General features: G+C 35.1%; 1 protein-coding gene across 1 annotated transcript; it reads right to left on the bottom strand.

The window, feature by feature from the left end:
• Positions 1-2,889: 2,889 nt before the first annotated feature.
• Positions 2,890-4,873, bottom strand: LOC111882265 (uncharacterized). Its single transcript, XM_023878618.3, has 5 exons — positions 4,742-4,873; positions 3,992-4,050; positions 3,855-3,909; positions 3,349-3,410; positions 2,890-3,260 (listed from the first exon to the last, which is right to left on the bottom strand). Exons 1-5 carry the CDS (start codon positions 4,800-4,802, stop codon positions 3,066-3,068), a joined length of 432 nt encoding a protein of 143 aa, XP_023734386.1. The 5' UTR covers positions 4,803-4,873; the 3' UTR covers positions 2,890-3,065.
• Positions 4,874-12,776: the final 7,903 nt, after the last annotated feature.

Raw genomic sequence — 12,776 nt, 5'->3', positions numbered from 1 at the left:
ACTCGCCGAGTATCTCTAGTTCTTAATCCATACAGTGGCTTTCCAAGCCATGCAGGGGCTCCAAACCATAGATCCACTCCCTTACAACCCATCCATCACGTAAAGTGGCAAACTCTACGTGAGTCCAAAGAGATCTAAGCATAAAACACTCTTGGGCTAGGGTTTGGGACAAAATAACTTCACCTACATCTCTTGAACATAGACTTTATGGCTCCTTGGGTCATTACAAGCCTAGATCTGAGGTAGCAACCTCAGATCTCACACCATACTCGAGATGGACCTCATTCATGCCCCAAAAACCCCGCAATTGATAGATCTAAATGCACAAAAGCTCAAGAACAGATCTATTACCTCCAATGTAAGCTCCCATTGAAGTAGACCTCGAATCTATGTCCTTTCCTTACTTCAACCCCTTTCTAAAATGTACTCCAATCTCTCACTCACGTCTATTAGGGTTTCTGGAACTCAAGGGAGGGTAAAGAGGTTGGGGAGAGGGTATTATATTCTTTATATAGGGCACAACCTCCGGGATTAGGGTTTTCTTCATACAACACCAACTTGCCAAGTCCACCCATGCGACTCGCCGAGTTGGTCACTTAACACGTGACTCGAACCGCGACTCGACTCGCAGAGTCTATCCATCGACTCGCCAAGTCAACCTTCTTATTTACACTTTAGCCCTTTAACTATACTTCTGAATTTTCGGGATGTTACATATCATCAACAGAAGCAAAATATATTGCAGCTATGACATGTGTATGTCATTGTGTATGGTGAAAGGTTTCCTTGAAGAACATGAAGAAAAGGTTGGAACTGGGGAGGTTATGTGTGACAACTGTTCAACTATAAAGCTATTAAAGAATCTAATAATGCATAGAAGAACAAAGCATATAGATGTCCGTTTTCACTATATCAGAGAATTGGTGAACAAAGATATTATATAACTGAAGTTTTGTGGCACAAAAGAGAAGCTAACAGACATGATGACCAAGCCTTTGACTTTAGCTGCATTTGAGTTCAACACAGATGACATTGGAGTGAGAGATGTTAAACAAGAAGCTCAACGCTTACTTGTTTAAGGGAAGGAATTTATTAGGCCAATCTCAATGTTTGCGTTAGCCCATGTTTTTAGGTTATGTTTGAAATAAGGCCCAAAGCCAAGAGTCTATGTGACTTAGTAATCCAAAGTACCAGGTTGTCCCCTTCTTCTTCGTGTCAAACAAGATTTAAGGAAGATATAATTTTGTTATATTTTGAGTCTTTCTCGCTCTTTCTGTTATTTATAATGGCTATAAAAGCCCTTTTGTTCTTGAATAAATTATTAGAAATTGTGAGTCGATTCGATTGTTATCACTTGTTTTCAACATTACTCCATATGCGGATGAACTTTAGGCATATTTTGTAGTACAAAGAAATGTGCTTTGATGAAGAGTTATGGACACACTTCAAAAAGATATGCATTCGATAGTGCTACTATGTCGACATTATCAATTGTGTTATGCTTATCCTGTGGAGTATCAACAGTCTGTTTGTTTTGTGGTATTCACTTAAGAACTCAATTGTCTCCTCTGCAACATCCACTCCAACAATGCATCCTTCCAGTTTGTTTTTGTTCCAAACATGACCTTTTATTACCTTCATCTATCTTTCAAATGGATACATCCATTGGAAGCATAATGGACAACATATTCTTACATCCCTAGTAATCATTATGAAGTTAATTTGTAAAGTAGTATGCTATAATGATATGTTGATCATTGTTAGTTTAATATATAGTACAGTGCTATAATTGAAAAAAATACAATATTATAATGTATATGCAATATTGTGTAATATGTAGTTTTGTTACAATTTGATATATTGATATTTTGTAGTTTGGTAATTGTTAGATTAGTATAGTACAATGGTCTAATGGAAAAATGAAAAAAGTACATTGTTATGATGTATATGCAATATTGTTTATGATTTAGTTTGATTATAATTTGATATGTTGGTATTTTGTAATTTGGTAATTTTCGGAAAGTACAATGTTATCATAGAAAAACAAAAAAAAAGTACAATGCTTTAATGTATATGGAATATTGTGTGTGATGTATGTTTTATGTGTATTTGGAAAGTTGAATGGTATAATGATATATGTTTGGATGTTGGTATTTTGTAGTTTGGTAATTTTTTGAAAATACAATGCTATTATGTTATGTTGGTAATATATTATGTTTTCTTTATAGTTGGAAATGTTGCAAACAATATTAAAAGACCCAGCCTGTAATGTGACACTGGAAGACAGGTTTCGAGGGTTGCCCCTATGAAATGAAAACGAAGGAAATGAGGGGAGTAATAAAGACGAGTAACTTCTTTTTTAGGATTTATGAAATGTTTTGTTTGATTTGGTATTTTAGATTAGTATTTTGAATATATTGCACTATATAAGTTTGGATGAGTATCGATGTTTGGATTAGTATTTTGAATCATATATGATTATTAAAATGGTTAATGATCCGAACTATTTTTCTTTAAAATAAAGTCTCGTACTAGTTTTTATACATGTTATATTGGTTTTTATAATATTAATATTAAATACAAAAAAATATACAATTAACGGCAACGGGCATGTATTAGTCCGAAATCTCATTTGCAGCAACGGGTAGCAATAACAGCGACATCTTAGTTGCGGCGATAGGGAGCAATAGCGGTGACATATGGAGCATTTGCAACCAGGAAACAACGGCAACCTTTTGGCGGCGATATGTCGCTGCAAAAACCTTTAGTGGCGACAATCGTGACTTTTAGCGGCGACGTCTGTCGCCACTAATGTTTGCTTTTCATGTAGTGATTGTGATTCATTTTTACTACGCACTATAATCATACATGTTACAAACACGTCGAATATATCAAGTAAAAGCATCTCAAAATATATAATAGATCAAATACGATATATATATCAACTATATTGAACCTAAAACAATTATGGAGTGGTTTAAACATGTTATGATCATGTAGAGTGTTCGAGTATATGAATCTTAGATCACTGTATGTTTTAACTACTATCAATTAATGTGTTGGATTCAATTGTGTATAGGTGGTTTTCTCTTGGCTGGAGAATAATCCATCCCTGTTATGTCTACAACGTCTGGATATGGTTCTGATACGATTTCCGTCTTTCCGTGTTTTGAACTTACTGGAACTGAGGTCGTTGAAAATTTCTCATCTTTTCCTAGTCGTCTATGAGTAAACTTTAAATCCGATTGCGGCTTGTAATTCTGTACACGAGAAATAAATCTATAGACTTAAATAAAGATAAATATATTATTTCTCTAATTTTCATTATTTTCTGGAAATTAAGCTAACCTTGCTATTGGTGGAGTGACGATCTGAAGATAATATTTTTGCCATAAGTTTTCTATCTATTCCTGCAAATAAATAAACGAAAAAAAAATAATAATAAATAAGATATTGTAAACACACACGAATCATACATTTAATCCGCTTTTAAAAAACGAGGATGAATAAATTTTTTGCAATAGAAGCCTCTTAAATAGATAAAATATAACTTTAATTAAATATTATAGCTGGTAACCCTTGGATAAAATTTTACTCAGTTTTACACAAATTTTCGTCTGTCCTTTTTAACAGGTCTAACACTCAACCTTCGAGAGATGATAAAGACTAATAGTCTGATCACTGGTGCATGTAGTCTCATCTATGTTCTAACTAAGATTCGAAAAGTAAACAACGTAATATCTAGGGTTTTTAATGGTGTCTAGGGGTGTGATGTCTGGGGCCATAGTAATCTTCATGAATCTTTGGTAACCAGTGGCGATGAGAACTTAATCTTTGCTTCTTTATGATGATACCTGGTGAAAGGTTGCTAGCCCTGGCTGATTCATCGTCTTCAATGCTTAATGTAGTCTGTGATGAGGAAAACGAAATCAGAAATAAAGTTTGAAGAGACGTCTAATTTTTAGCAGAAAATCACATGAGATAGACCAACCTTAGTGATGAGTTCTTGATGGTTGCTAGATGATATTAAAGATGTTTTGAACCTTATACCTTCAAAAAAACGACATAAAACATATAATCAGATAAAAAAAAAACAATGAACCATGTTAGATCATCGTCTTCTGCTGACTTGTTGTGAAGGCATATATATAAACTTATATATCAGTTACGTATAATATAAATATATGTTCATCAAGAAGTTGCTGTAAGTAATGATGTAAATTTAGCAGCCTTAAAATTTTTTGCTCGTTTTATTTATTTTATGAATTTTGTTTCTTGAGAATATTTTGAACACATAAGACAATATTATATTTCACCTTTTTATATACAAAATAGTGTTTTATTGGGACTGATATACGAATCTTACCGAAGTGGAATAATTATTATTTTTTTATTTTTTCCATATATAAACCTATTTTTAGTTAACGGGTTTTCAAATTCGTCTAAACCTTAAAAAAACGAGTAAACCATACATAGATTGATAACCATTCTCAAATGACATCTTAGTAGTCATTTAAGACTCACATACGGACATTGTTTAAGGCATGACCTATGTTTACAGTTAGTGGATGATGCCATGGGAAAATATGCACAGGATCGAGTTTGTATGATAATATGCTTATTGCATAGTTAAACATTTGATGACATCCTATCTCAAAAGAAAGACACATACACACACACACTTAATGTATGTATGTATAGGTGTATGTTATTTGTATATATTTTGTCCAACTGAACATACCTTGAGCTTGATAAAGGATAATGGAGAGAAGAAAGAGATTGAACATAAAAGAAGGCTTCATTTTGTCTTCAGAATTAATATTACTAGTTTGTTGGAGAGAGAGAGAGAGAGAGAGAGAGAGAGAGAGAGAGAGAGAGAGAGAGAGAGAGAGAGAGAGAGAGAGAGAGAGAGAGAGAGAGAGAGAGAGAGAGAGAGAGAGAGAGAGAGAGAGAGAGGATGCATATCAGGCTGGAAATGGGAGGCTATATATACACATAGATAATGTTTCGGACCCACATACTGTTCATGACCAATGAGGATCAATACTTGTACAATGTTCTTTCCTATATCTAAAAACCGTAATGAATTTTGTGATTAATGTTTTTTCTATAAAGTATGATATTTAATTTTTTGACAACTAAGATAATATGTTTTGATTGATTTGATGTTACTAGAACATTAATTTACAATAATGGTATTTTCAGACTTTCTTTTATTTTGAAAAGGCTTAAGTATGTTAACGAGGATAAACGGGACCAAGAATGCACCCCTGCCCATGCCCCCAAAATTTTCTTGTTCCCCCCCCCCCCCCCCCCCCCCCCCCAAAATCTCCATCCTTTCCACCCATGCCCCCGCCCCCGAATTCCCCTTCTGCCCCCGCCTCCGCCCCCGATTGATTTTAGGCTATCTTATTTGGACTAAAAGAAGTTCTTATTTGAGCTAAAAGAAACTATTTTTTTTGGTAACAAATAGATATTTATAACATAATTTTAAATGTTACAAACAACTTAAAAACATATTTTTTATTGAATTTTTGTTCGTAAAAATCATTTTATTGTTTATTATATTTATATAATTAATATATATCAATTCATATAATTTATTAACGGGGCCTCCACGGGGGTTTCGGGACGAGACTACCAACCCCCGCCCCGTCCCCGAAATTAAAACGGGGGTTAATCTTGCCCTTGTCCCAGCCCCTGTCCCCGATTTTTTTCAACAAATGCCCCCATATAGAACGGGGCCCCACGAGATCGGGGTCCCACGGGATTTGTTGACATCCCTAAAAAGGCTTATGAAAAAACTTCCTTGCGTAGTGGGACCCTTTACATTCATTGTATTTTTACCAGATTCATAAATTTACAAGTGCTAATTGAGAGTTTTCTTTTTTTTTTTTTTTTGTTTTTTTTTTTGTTTTTTTTTAAATAGATAAACTTGTATAAAACAATATAAGGATATAATTTTGAAATGAATGAGTTTCATAAACAAGTTATATCAAAATGAAGACCTGTATGGTATTGTGCATGTATGTTGAGCATTTTAACTTTCAACTTGTTGATCTTGGAATGATATAACACCAAAAACTTATATGAACTTGTTCTATTTTAGATGCTTTTACCCATTAATAGCTGAAATTTGAAAAAAATGAATTTTAAGACTTATAATAATTTTTTTTTCTTTGTACTGCATAATTATATTAAAAACTAGTAAAATAAATCACAAAGTTAACAAGAAATAGAAGAATTTTACACCCAACCAATATAAGACGAATCAACTTTTTTTTTTCAATAGCTATTGTTAATCCAAAGTATGAAATTGAAACAATACAAAAAAGAAAATGTTAAACTTCTTCAGCTTACCATTCCAAGAAGAGCGTTATTAAGAAATTTATAATGTGAACCCAAAATGTGATGGGGATTCAAGTCTAAGACAACAATGTTAGTGATTTTAGTGCTACAAGGGCATTTTGTGTAATTGGAACTTATATGTACACTGATGAGCTTCATAATTTGTACTCTAATATATGTTTGGGTATGTGTGGAATGCACAAATTTATAAGATTGAATTAGAAGTCCTTTAGACGACAAGTTGGTGGTCCAACGGAAGCACCCCTCGGTCTGCGATTTCCAAAGCGGGAACACCCCTTTCGCGGAGTCTACGGGCAGCCCCCTTAGCGGGGTTCCAAGGGGCAAAGCGTCCAAGATCATCAGTTTTTGGAAACCATTGATTTTCTCATTAATTTCGGATTCTCTTGATTTGTCTCCTCATTATTTTGGATTCCCTTGATTTGTTTCCTAATTAATTTGGATTCACTTGATTTGTTTCCTAATTCATTTGGATTCCCTTGATTTATTTCCATAAAAACCAAGGATGGCAACCCTAAAATTGAAACCCTATATTTCGTTTACTATAAAATGACTCTCATCTTTGAAAGGGAGATAAACCTTTTAGCTCTCGTTTCCTTCATAAAAACTCAGAATCTTTTAGCAATTTGGTTTATGTTTTCTATTCCTAGATTCATAAGTGATTAAGTGTCCCCTTTGGATTATCCTAGGTTGAGTTTATTGTAACCCGGACATATGGTAGAAAGATCAGTTCGAAAACTGTTTAGACGATCCAAGGGGTGTCCAGATTTGCATTATAAACCTACCAAATTTCTAAATATTGAGCATATATTATCTATTTCTGGAGATGGGTGATTCAACCTGCATGGTGACTAATTTCTAAATATCGAATGGATATTATCTATTTCTAGAAACATCAGTTCCAAAAGTGTTTACACAATCGCAAAACTGGAGAAGTTTGAAGGCGCTGATTTCAGGCGCTGGAAGAAGAAGATGCACTTCATGCTGACCACTCTGAAAGCAATATATGTGCTGACTACTCCAAGACCACGTGAACTGGAGGAAGGTGTTGATGAGATACTTGAGGACACTAGGAAGAGACAATAGTGGGACAACGACGACAACATCTACAAATGTCAAATCTTGAACGATATTTTTGATGCTTTGTTTGATATCCATGGTGATGCTTTAATTGCTAAGGATTTGTTAGACACCCTTGAAATGAAATACATTACTAAAGGACCCTTGTAGCAAGAAGTTTCTTGTTAGTGACTTTAATAACTTTTAAATGGTCGATTCAATGTCTGTCACTGAACAATGCAATCTGAACGGGTCGGCAGGCGAACTTAAAGGAGGTTATTTTTTTTGACTAACTTTGATAATTCTAATAAGAATTGTTTTTATAATGTTTCACTCATTCTTGAATTGTTCTATGTATAGGATGATGGTGTTGCTTGGTGGATCGATTCAGGGGCAATGAATCATGTATGCAAGGATAAACGGTTGTTAGAAACATTAACACCACTTGAGGATTGATCGGTGTTGAGAATGGGAGAATATTCTTTTATACCTATTTATGGTGTCGGTGTCTTGTGTCTTGAGTTTACTTCTAGAAAGACTATCAAGCTTTTTGATGTTCTGTTTATTCCTAAGATTCGAAAGAATCTTGTTAGTTCTAGTTGTTTGATTTATGATGGTTTTAAACAAGTTATTGAGTCCAATATGTTCATATTATCTTGAGGTGGAATCTTTATTGGTTTTGGATATTTTATAATAGAACGTTTTGTTTGAGTATTGTTGACAAATTATTACTTGTTCAAAATTCTACATTTGTATCTTCTACTTCTAATATTGATAAATTTATGCTTTGACATGTCAGATTAGGTCATGTCAACTTTAGAAGGATGCATGAGATGTCAAAAGATGGAGTAATTCCAACCTTTTACACGACTTCTGATAATTGTAAAACATGCATGCTGACCAAAGTGTCAAAACTATTTTCTAGTGTCACTAGAAATTCGACCATTTTGGAACTTGTACACAATGACCTGTGTGATTTTCATTCCACTCCTTCCTTTGGAAATAAAAATTATGTAGTTACCTTCATTGATGACTACACTCGGTTTTTCTATCTGTATTTATTACATTATAAGGACGAAGCTTTAGATAAATTAAAAATATACAAAATCGAGGTAAATTTGGAATTGGGCAATCTGGTTAGGCGTCTTAGGATTGATAGGGGAGGTGAATAAATGGATCCCAAATACTTCCAATAAGTGGGTATCATTCATAAGACCATGGCACCTTACTCGCCCCAACATAATGTTGGGTTTTGAGCAACCCTAGAAACCTTGGATCTATGTTTTCTCTAAAATACATGCAAATTTGATTCCGAAGTTTTACAACCTGACTAGCATGTAATGGGGTACTTGTAATATAAAACTTTAAGTAGAATAACATACGTTTCTTTTGTGGTTGATTGCTTGGAGTTTTAGAGCCTAGCACCAATAGTGTGGATGCCTTAAGTGGTGTCACAAATCACCCAAAACAAATTGGAAATACTTAAGAGAATATGATGCTTGCTGAAATCAGCCCACCCTTGTTTCTCACACACACTAGTGCCAATTCAAGAACCAACGACATCTTTATATACTATGGAGGATTAGGGTTACACCCTAATACCCATGACTCTTCATTTACCTAGGATCCATGGGTTAAAAGCTCCATGGACTATCCATGTACTTCCATATACTCTTAGCCCATCCTAAATAAATCTTAGCCCAATCCATGTATGTGTAAGAGTCTATATTTAATTAGCCTCTTTTGATCGTTAAAATAATTCAAAAATCAATTATTGATCAACACTAATTAAATAATATGATTTCATATTAATATATTATAACTTATAATATATTATAGAACATAAACATCTTATGCTCAAAAGTATATCCATACAAATTGTTAGGTGAAGTGCAACCCAAATGGACCATGGCGGGTCGAGTCAAGTTCATACCAAATATAGTTGCAGACTTAGACACCTTATCCAACACAAAATGGAATTGTCAAACATAAAACTCGAGTTTTAAAGGAAATGGTAAACTCAATGTTGTCATACTAGGGATTGAGTAATGGAGTCTGGGGAGAGGCCATGTTAACAGCCTAGTATTTATTAAATAGGGTTCTAAATAAAAAAAATTGATGGTTTTGAGCATTCTAACACTCCTAAGGTCTACATACAACCTTAAATACCTTGGATCTATGTTTTTTCTATTATATATGAAAACTTTCTTTTCCAAGGTATTACCTTAACTAGCATACAAAACTTTGATAGATGGGTAATACAACAAGTTAGATAATATATATTTTGTTGTAGCTTGTTGCTTGGAGTTTTAAGAGCCTAGCATCAATAATGTGAATCCCTCAAGTGGAATCACAAATCACCAATAACATTTGGAAAACTTGGAAGAGAACTCTTATGCTCACAAAATCAGCCACACTTCTTGCAAAGGCTCTAAGTGCCAATTTCTTGAACCAAAGGGCTTCTTATATAGAGTGGTTACATTAGGGTTACACCATGTAAACCCTAATGTGCATGAATTTGAACATTCCTCATGATCCATGGGTTTTAACCTCCATGGAGTATCCTTGGGTCACTACATGGGTTAAGCCCAACATAAGGAATCATGGATCATTAGCCCACATTATAAGAATAAATGATTTACAAAATCAATTATTATATATTTAATTAGTCTCTGTTAACCATGCTAAACCACGTCAAGTACATACCAAATATAGTTATGGACTTAGACACCTTATCCAACAGTCTCCCACTTGGATAAGTCTAATTACTATAATTGCAAGTACGACTTCAGGAACCAACTAGCAATTGTAGCTCTTAAAACTTTGTTGAACTAAGACGCGCCATTTTAGACAACTGATCATATAATCCTCTGTTCTAAAGACAAATACATGCAACAACATCATACTTATTGTCCAATTTTTTTTCCCAATTTTCGATTTGTTTGACATAGGACTTAATCGAACACATCAATTGAGTTCTGACTGGGCCCGACACATAATTCAAAAGAAAATCATCGAAGAGCCGAAGATATCACTTTTAATCCTACGAGGACTAAAAGGAACATATAAACTTTGACTCATATTCTTGTACTAACTATTTGCCAAATCATACACAATAGTACGTTTTATAACATCAAGTTATTGATGCATTTTCATACTATCAATGCACAACCAACTCATAGTCAACAACTCATATCTCTTGGTTTGAATACTTATAAGATATTATGGTCTCACGATCACTCGAGATAAATTCCATGAAGTGATACAAGTGAGCGTTGGTTTAATCGAATACTCATAACTTATATGCACTCATGAATGTTGTAGCAATGTCTAACCATTTTAGTCAATCTACAGGCCAAATTCATGACAGTCTTGATTCAATACCTACTTTCAAAGTATGATCGACTGTGGATAGTTTGAATAATCTTATTATTCTGGAAGTCAAAACATGCAAAATTGAAACAATAGTAAACAAATTAACACACGATAGTAACTTTAATCATAAATAAACAACAACTTTTATTTAATCATCAAATGTCAATTACATTTATCTATTACAAGTTTCAGAATTAGCTATATAATCATTAAAACTAATATCATCTTTCAGCCCGATGCTCCTCGCATGCTGCAAATGCTTAACCCTATTCAGTCCCTTCGTGAGGGGATCTGTTGGGTTCTCTTTTGACGATATCCTCTTCGCCACGAGGAGTCATTCTTGTATCTTGTGTCTTATGAAGTGATATTTTCTATCAATGTGCCTGGATCTGTCATGATTCCTTGGTTCCTTGGCTAAGGCAACCACATTGTTGTTGGCATAGAAAATCTCCATAGGCTCCTTTATAGCTGGTACAACTCCAAGGTCTCCAATAAAGTTCTTTAGATATATCGCCTCCTTCGCTGCTTCGCTTGCCGCTATGTACTCTGATTCGCATGTTGAATCAATTAGAGTCTCCTGCTTGGATCTTTTCCAAGTTACTGCTCCTCCATTCAGGGTAAATACCAAGCCCGACTGAGAGAAAAAAATATATATGTCGGTCTGAAAGCTGGCATCACTATACCCTGTCACACTCAAGTCATCACACCCACTGAGGATAGGAACCCAATCCTTAGTCGTTCGCAGGTACTTGATCCTTTACCGCAATCCAGTGAGCCTTACCATGGTTCCCTTGATATTTGCTGACAATGCTCAAAGAAAAGTTCATATCAGGGCGAGTACAAGTCATTGCATACATGATCGAGCCAACTACATAAGCATATGGTAATCAACTCATCTCAGCTATCTCAACCTCTGTACTCGGACTTTGAGTTTAACTCAGTTTGACATTGCTCTGGATCAGTAAGTCACCTTTCTTGGAATTGTGCAAGTTGAACCTCTTCAGCACCTTGTCCAAGTAGCTACTTCTGAGAAGTCTCATCATAGTCAACTCCCAGAGTTTGAGTAAAGCCCTTCGCAACCAGTCGCGCTTTATAAGTGTGTACTTTCCCATCCATGTCGGTCTTCTTCATGAAGATCCATTTTCACCTAAATGTCTTACGACGCAGTACATTGTCAACCAAGTTCCAAACTTGATTGATATACATGGACTGAATCTCGTTTTCCATAGGCTTTTTCCACTTTGCAGACTCGAGGCCCGCCATGGCTTCCTTGTAACTATTAGGTTCATCCAAATTTACCAGTGTACTATCACTGATAAATGTATCACCTTCTGTAGTAATATGGAAACCATAAAATTCAAGTGTATTCCTGACTCTTGTGGAATGCCTCAGAGGTACAGACTCGTCAATCTGCTCAACAGGAGTTTCCTCCTCACGTTGATCGCTAGTATTAGTGTTTGAGGTTCCCTCACCACTTGACTCTTGAAGCTCTTCAAGGTCAATTTTCCTCCCACTGTTTGCTTGGCTTATGAGTTCTATCTCACAAAAGACTCCTCTCCTTTAAACGAAGACAATATTGTCACTTGGTCTATAGAAGAGATAACCAAAGGATTTATGTGGGTAGCCGATGAAAATACATTGCTCACTCTGAGGTTCGATCTTGTCATGAGTCTCGTGTCACACGGAAGCCTCGCAACCCCAAAGCTTGATGTGTGCTAATGAGGGAACCTTCCCTCTCTACATCTCATGAGGTGTATTGGTAACCTTCTTGGTAGGGACTAGATTAGGGATGTGGGCGCAGTCTCTAAGGCATACCTTCGAAAATGAGATTGGTAATGAAGCTCGTCTCATCATGGAACGAACCATGTTCATCAAGGTTCGATTGTGCCTCTCATCCATACCATTAAGTTGTGGTGTCCTAGGAGGTGTCAATTGTGAAACAGTTCCACATTCCTTAAGATACCCAAGGAAATCGA

Source organism: Lactuca sativa, chromosome 7 (genome assembly GCF_002870075.4).
Source record: "Lactuca sativa cultivar Salinas chromosome 7, Lsat_Salinas_v11, whole genome shotgun sequence".
NCBI lineage: Eukaryota > Viridiplantae > Streptophyta > Magnoliopsida > Asterales > Asteraceae > Lactuca > Lactuca sativa.
This window is presented reverse-complemented; position numbering and strand designations above follow the sequence as displayed.